Source organism: Salpingoeca rosetta (genome assembly GCF_000188695.1).
Source record: "Salpingoeca rosetta unplaced genomic scaffold supercont1.4, whole genome shotgun sequence".
Lineage (NCBI taxonomy): Eukaryota > Choanoflagellata > Craspedida > Salpingoecidae > Salpingoeca > Salpingoeca rosetta.
This window is the reverse complement of record NW_004754930.1, coordinates 2,029,513-2,036,589: the sequence shown is the minus strand read 5'-3', so window position 1 is coordinate 2,036,589 and position 7,077 is coordinate 2,029,513. Positions and strand designations below refer to the sequence as shown.

The window sequence follows — 7,077 nt, the reverse complement described above, 5'->3', positions numbered from 1 at the left end:
GAGCTGAGCACGGAGGCGAGCCGGGCAGACAGCACGGAGACGCACTGTCAAGCACGCTGAGCAGCGAGCTGAGCAGCGAGACGTCGCGGTCCATAAGCTCTCTGAACAGCGAGAACTCGCGCGCGGCAAGCACTGAGACGCACCTGTCAAGCACGCTGAGCACCGAGTTGAGCAGCGAGACGTCGCGATCTGTGAGCACAGAGACACTGCTGTCCAACGAGCTGAGCACGGAGGCGAGCCGGGCAGGCAGCACGGAGACGCACCTGTCAAGCACGCTGAGCAGCGAGCTGAGCAGCGAGACGTCGCGGTCCATTAGCTCTCTGAACAGCGAGAACTCGCGCGCGGCAAGCACGGAGACGCACCTGTCGAGCACGCTGAGCACTGAGCTGAGCACGGAGACGAGCCGGGCAGACAGCACGGAGACGCACCTGTCGAGCACGCTGAGCAGCGAGCTGAGCAGCGAGACGTCGCGGTCCATTAGCTCTCTGAACAGCGAGAACTCGCGCGCGGCAAGCACTGAGACGCACCTGTCAAGCACGCTGAGCACCGAGTTGAGCAGCGAGACGTCGCGATCTGTGAGCACAGAGACACTGCTGTCCAACGAGCTGAGCACGGAGGCGAGCCGGGCAGGCAGCACGGAGACGCACCTGTCAAGCACGCTGAGCAGCGAGCTGAGCAGCGAGACGTCGCGGTCCATTAGCTCTCTGAACAGCGAGAACTCGCGCGCGGCAAGCACTGAGACGCACCTGTCGAGCACGCTGAGCACTGAGCTGAGCAGCGAGACGAGCCGGGCAGACAGCACGGAGTCTCACCTGTCGAGCACGCTGAGCAGCGAGCTGAGCAGCGAGACGTCGCGGTCCATTAGCTCTCTGAACAGCGAGAACTCGCGCGCGGCAAGCACTGAGACGCACCTGTCGAGCACGCTGAGCAGCGAGCTGAGCACGGAGACGAGCCGGGCAGGCAGCGCGGAGACGCACCTGTCAAGCACGCTGAGCACCGAGTTGAGCAGCGAGACGTCGCGTTCTGTGAGCACAGAGACACTGCTGTCCAACGAGCTGAGCACGGAGGCGAGCCGGGCAGGCAGCACGGAGACGCACCTGTCGAGCACGCTGAGCAGCGAGCTGAGCAGCGAGACGTCGCGGTCCATTAGCTCTCTGAACAGCGAGAACTCGCGCGCGGCAAGCACGGAGACGCACCTGTCAAGCACGCTGAGCACCGAGTTGAGCAGCGAGACGTCGCGATCTGTGAGCACAGAGACACTGCTGTCCAACGAGCTGAGCACGGAGGCGAGCCGGGCAGGCAGCACGGAGTCTCACCTGTCGAGCACGGAGACCAGCCGGGCAGACAGCACGGAGTCTCACCTGTCGAGCACGCTGAGCAGCGAGCTGAGCAGCGAGACGTCGCGGTCCATTAGCTCTCTGAACAGCGAGAACTCGCGCGCGGCAAGCACTGAGACGCACCTGTCGAGCACGCTGAGCACTGAGCTGAGCACGGAGACGAGCCGGGCAGGCAGCACGGAGACTCACCTGTCGAGCACGCTGAGCAGCGAGCTGAGCAGCGAGACGTCGCGGTCCATTAGCTCTCTGAACAGCGAGAACTCGCGCGCGGCAAGCACTGAGACGCACCTGTCGAGCACGCTGAGCACTGAGCTGAGCACGGAGACGAAGCCGGGCAGGCAGCACTGAGACGCACCTGTCGAGCACGCTGAGCAGCGAGATGAGCAGCGAGACGTCGCGGTCCATTAGCTCTCTGAACAGCGAGAACTCGCGCGCGGCAAGCACTGAGACGCACCTGTCGAGCACGCTGAGCACTGAGCTGAGCACGGAGACGAGCCGGGCAGACAGCACGGAGTCTCACCTGTCGAGCACGCTGAGCAGCGAGCTGAGCAGCGAGACGTCGCGGTCCATTAGCTCTCTGAACAGCGAGAACTCGCGCGCGGCAAGCACTGAGACGCACCTGTCGAGCACGCTGAGCACTGAGCTGAGCACGGAGACGAGCCGGGCAGGCAGCACGGAGACGCACCTGTCGAGCACGCTGAGCAGCGAGCTGAGCAGCGAGACGTCGCGGTCCATTAGCTCTCTGAACAGCGAGAACTCGCGCGCGGCAAGCACGGAGTCTCACCTGTCGAGCACGCTGAGCAGCGAGCTGAGCAGCGAGACATCTCGTGCTGAACTTGCTGAGAACAGTCTTACTGCGAGCATCAGTTTGGAAACGTTCCGTGCTTTGAGCACTGAGACGCACCTGTCGAGCACGCTGAGCACTGAGCTGAGCACGGAGACGAGCCGGGCAGGCAGCACGGAGACGCACCTGTCGAGCACGCTGAGCAGCGAGCTGAGCAGCGAGACGTCGCGGTCCATTAGCTCTCTGAACAGCGAGAACTCGCGCGCGGCAAGCACGGAGACGCACCTGTCGAGCACGCTGAGCACTGAGCTGAGCACGGAGACGAGCCGGGCAGGCAGCACGGAGTCTCACCTGTCGAGCACGCTGAGCAGCGAGCTGAGCAGCGAGACGTCGCGTGCCGTGGCTGCTGAGAACAGCTTGACTGTGAGCATTAGTGTGGAAACGTTCCGTGCGGCAAGCACTGAGACGCACCTGTCGAGCACGCTGAGCACTGAGCTGAGCACGGAGACGAGCCGGGCAGACAGCACGGAGTCTCACCTGTCGAGCACGCTGAGCAGCGAGCTGAGCAGCGAGACGTCGCGGTCCATTAGCTCTCTGAACAGCGAGAACTCGCGCGCGGCAAGCACTGAGACGCACCTGTCGAGCACGCTGAGCACTGAGCTGAGCACGGAGACGAGCCGGGCAGACAGCACGGAGTCTCACCTGTCGAGCACGCTGAGCAGCGAGCTGAGCAGCGAGACGTCGCGGTCCATTAGCTCTCTGAACAGCGAGAACTCGCGCGCGGCAAGCACTGAGACGCACCTGTCGAGCACGCTGAGCACTGAGCTGAGCACGGAGACGAGCCGGGCAGACAGCACGGAGTCTCACCTGTCGAGCACGCTGAGCAGCGAGCTGAGCAGCGAGACGTCGCGGTCCATTAGCTCTGAATATAGTCTTGAGGAAGACATTTCAACAGTTGAAGTTGAATACAGCATTGAGTTGAATGACGTTGAGCGCATGTTGTCCAGCTCGATTGTTGCAGAGAATGAACGGGCTGCCTCCACGGAAGCGAGCTTGTTGAGTGATATTGAAGTCGTGGATGCGTCGTTGTTGTCGTTGGAGTCGGATGTCTCCTCCGAGTCAAGCCGATTGAGTGCAGCCCTGAGTGCAGAGGTTGCACGTGCCATGAACGCCGAGGACACGCTCGATTCTCTCATTTCGTCTGAATCGAGCCGTGCCGTGAGCACGGAATCTTTTATTTCATCGGAGCTTTCCAAGCACGAATCGTCCACTGCTGCCACCGTTCTTGCAATTGAGGATGAGTTCTCGAGTGTGCGTTCCACGGTGTCCATGGCCGATGACTCACTGGAGTCTGCCGTATCGGCAGCGGAGGCACGGCTAACGCTTGAGATCACCCGTGCCACCAACTCGGAAAACAGCCTGGAGTCGCGCTTCTCCCTCGAGCTGTCGACTGAGCTTTCGCGCGCAATGAATGCCGAAGACCTTCTGTCATCGGAGCTCTCCTCTGCCATTTCGCTGCAAGATTTCCAGCTGAGCACGCTGGCTGCTGTTGTGACCACGAGTGACAGCGCCTTGCTGTCGACGCTAGAGTCCACGGAGACGTCGCTGGCGAGCTCCATTTCAGATGAAACCGCCCGCGCCTCCCTGGCGGAGCGTTCCATCGCTGTTGGTTTGAGCGAGACCAAGTCTGTGCTGGAGGGCAACGTGACAAGCATTGACAACCGCCTTGAAGACATCCTCAACCGCGTCGTGATCAACGAGCAAGAGCTGTTTGGCCGAACCATCTTGTTGACGCTTGACCCGGGCATCAACTGCAACACGGCCAATTGCTCGTCCCTTACGCTGCGCATGTGCTCTGTGGACGAGGACGCTGGTGCGCTGATTCCTACGCTTCGGCAGCAGGTGAAGGATTTCTTCGCTCAGCCAACGCAGTGGAACATCACTGACTCGCAGGAACTCAACCTGCTCTCTGCCTCGGGCACGTCGATTGCGCGCATGCGGTTTGCGCGCGCGCTGCTGCCAGATGTGTGTATGGACGTGACTTTTGTGCTTGCGACGTCGTCGGGTGGTTCCAGCCGGCGTCGCCGCGCCATCTTCACTGGTGATGACGCAGTTGACCTCCTCAACACCACGCTGTCTGACCCATCGTTCCCCGCGCCAGAAGATCTGCCGTTCCAGCCATCTGTGTACATTGATACGGAGAACCTTACTGCGCTGGTGGAAGAGTTGCAGCTGCAGTTGGCGACGGCGCGCTTGGAAGCGCTTCGGGCAACCGAGGAGCTCAACTCGCTTTTGAACCAGACATCAAGCAACCTGCAGACGTCCCAGTCCAAGACAGCCAAACAGACGGACGAAGCGGCATCCACCGCAGACCTGGCCGTCATTCTTGGGTGTGTCAACCTGGGTCTCTTTGCGCTGCTGATTTTTGTGCTGTTGTTCACTCGCTTGTCGCGTCGTAATGATCACGCGCGGTCGGATGCGGAGGCAGCTGCACGGCACCAGTACCAGGACACGGTACTTCGTGCACACCCTGTTGCGGCATGGTCATCGCTGCAGCCGCAGACACCCAAGGGCTCCTGGTCTGAGGGTGATCTGGTTTTGGCGGAACAAGAGCAAGCGCGCAGGGTTGCACGCTCACCACCACAGCCGCCCATCCACGATGATCCAAACGACGCCATCTCAAACCTCATTTCACAGGCTGTGATGGATGTGGACGATGATGGGCCGGATGTTCGTCCAGAGTCTGTTGATGAGGCGGATGTGACGTTTGACTTTGATGCTGGCGACACGGTATCGCCGCGTGATTCGATGGCGCCACCGCCTCGCGGATCGTACATTGGCGTGGGCCCTGCCAGTGCCCGCCAGAGCACGATTGAGCCGATGGAGCAGCTGCGCGAAGAGGACAGCTCGTTCTTGACTGGTGCCGATGATGATGGTGATGACGATGACGCTGGCGGTGATGGCCGAGACGAGCAGTTATTGGACGAGTTTGATGCCGTCCAGCGCGCGCTCACAGATGCCGGTGCACGTTCGAGTGTTGATGATGGAGGGGGTTCACGCGCCCAGGATTATGACGATGACGACGACGATTTTGACGACGCCGGTGACATGACCTGACACATAAGCCGCTGCCTTTCTCTCCTTAAGCAGCAGACGTGAGGTTGTGCTGGTGTTGAGAGAGAAGAGACAGTGTATGAGAGAGAGTGTGTGTGTGTATGTGTGAGTCAGCGTACATGTGAGTGTGTATGTGTGAGTGAGCGTACATGTGAGTGTGTGTGAGTGTGTGTGTGTGTTTCAATGGGCGAATCGTTACGTTGCTCGGCGGGTGTGGCTGTGGGCCGCGCCGAGGCGTGAGGGGGACGTTAGAGTGGGCTCATGAGTGGATGACATTTTCGTTTGGCGGTCTCTGGTTTGTTGTTTGCTTCAATTGGCGGTGTTTGCTTGTAGTTGAACGTTGCATGCATGGTTGATGTGATGATGATGTGTGAACTAGTGTCTTGCTGATTTGCTGGGAGGTACCGTCATGTCACTTTGGTTTTGTTCACAGCTCTTTCTTTCGTTTTTGTTCTCATTGATTACAGAGTTGCTCATGTGAAGATAATGCGATAGCCACACTGACTGAGTGAGTGTGCGTGTATGTGTACGTAAGTGAGTGCGTATGTCTGTGAGTGTGTGTGTGTGTGTGTGTGTGAGAGAGAGAGAGAGAGAGAGAGAGTGTGTGTGTGTGTGTGCAAGGTCGATGGTGTCATTGCGTTCATCAGGTGTATGTATGTGTTGATCGACAACAGCAACAGTGGCGCGACCATGAAACGAGGGCCAGCACGCCGCAAGCAAAGTCAGCACGCGGGGAAGGAGGTGCAATAAGGGGTTGGGGCATGTACGCGGCAGCAACAACGGACGGCCTGAACTGGTGTGGGTCAGCGGGCATGATGCATTGCCTTGGCCTAGCGTGCACACATAGACACGTAATCCAGGAAGACGTGAGTAGGTGAGTGTGGGACTCGTGCGGTGTGATACAACATCTGCATCAACATGTGATGTTGCAACAGAGCGTGGCAAAAAGAAGCACGTACGATTGCGTCGACTTTCTGCTGCAAAGGTCTGATGTGGCGGTCAAAGAGGCGCGAGAGTAGATCCTTGATCACATCCTCTATAAGAATAGTTGGGTGGTTGGGTGAGTGTGTGTGTGTGTGTGTGTGAGGGAGAGAGAGAGAGAGAGAGAGAGAGAGTGTGTGTGTGTGTGTGTGTGTGTGTGTGTGTGTGTGCAAAGGTTCGGGTACTCTCGTGAACAACACATACATGAAACGCGAATAGCACGTACTAAGTTGCGCCACTGAGCGTTCAAGATGAACCACTTTACGCTTGGACGCTTCAAGCTCTTGCTTGAGCTCCCCAACACTGCCCCAAACCAGATTGTTCTGCATCAAGGGGCAGCATGAGTGTGTGAACGCATATGTGGATGTGAATGTGGATGTGGATGTGAACATGAGCGTTGTGAACTCGTGTGTGGATGTGAATGTGAGTGTACTCCATGTGAACGCGTGTGAACGCATAAGTGAATGCATGCGCGTGTGTGCGAATGCATAACTGAATGCGTGTGTGTTTGAGACATGAACACAAGCCCGGGTTGCCGGCCACAGAACGTGTGCAAGTGCAGAAGTGCGACAACAAAGAGCGGGTGGAACTGACGCGGGAGGAGAAATCGCGGGTGGTCAGTTTGAGGTGCTCCACATCATCAGCACACGTGCGTAGACCAGGTTCCAGTGTCTTTCGCAGTTCAGTGATTTGGTCTTGCGTCGACATGGCAACCGCTTGCGCCGTCTGAAGTGTGTGTATGTGTGTGTGTGTGTGTGTGTGTGTGTGTGTGTGTGTGTGTGTGTGTGTGTGTGTGTGTGTGTGTGTGTGTGTGAGGGGTGGCATCTTGCATATGTGAGGGCGTGTGCGTGCTTGCGAGGC

General features: G+C 58.8%; 2 protein-coding genes across 2 annotated transcripts in view; one reads left to right on the top strand and one right to left on the bottom strand.

Annotated features, from left to right (window-relative positions):
- Positions 1 to 5,716, top strand: part of PTSG_01505 (uncharacterized protein) — a 17,624-nt gene extending 11,908 nt beyond the window's left edge. Inside the window, exons 2-3 of the mRNA XM_004997424.1 lie at positions 4 to 1,570; positions 1,680 to 5,716. Of these exons, the coding sequence (XP_004997481.1) occupies positions 4 to 1,570; positions 1,680 to 5,238 (5,126 nt within the window). The 3' untranslated portion in view covers positions 5,239 to 5,716. The remainder of the gene's footprint in view (positions 1 to 3; positions 1,571 to 1,679) is intronic.
- The window catches only part of PTSG_11749 (DUS4L protein), a 5,392-nt gene continuing 3,957 nt past the window's right edge, over positions 5,643 to 7,077 (bottom strand). The window contains exons 9-12 of the mRNA XM_004997423.1: positions 6,811 to 6,942; positions 6,443 to 6,539; positions 6,195 to 6,271; positions 5,643 to 6,065 (exon numbers count right to left, since the gene is read on the bottom strand). Of these exons, the coding sequence (XP_004997480.1) occupies positions 6,039 to 6,065; positions 6,195 to 6,271; positions 6,443 to 6,539; positions 6,811 to 6,942 (333 nt within the window). The 3' untranslated portion in view covers positions 5,643 to 6,038. The remainder of the gene's footprint in view (positions 6,066 to 6,194; positions 6,272 to 6,442; positions 6,540 to 6,810; positions 6,943 to 7,077) is intronic.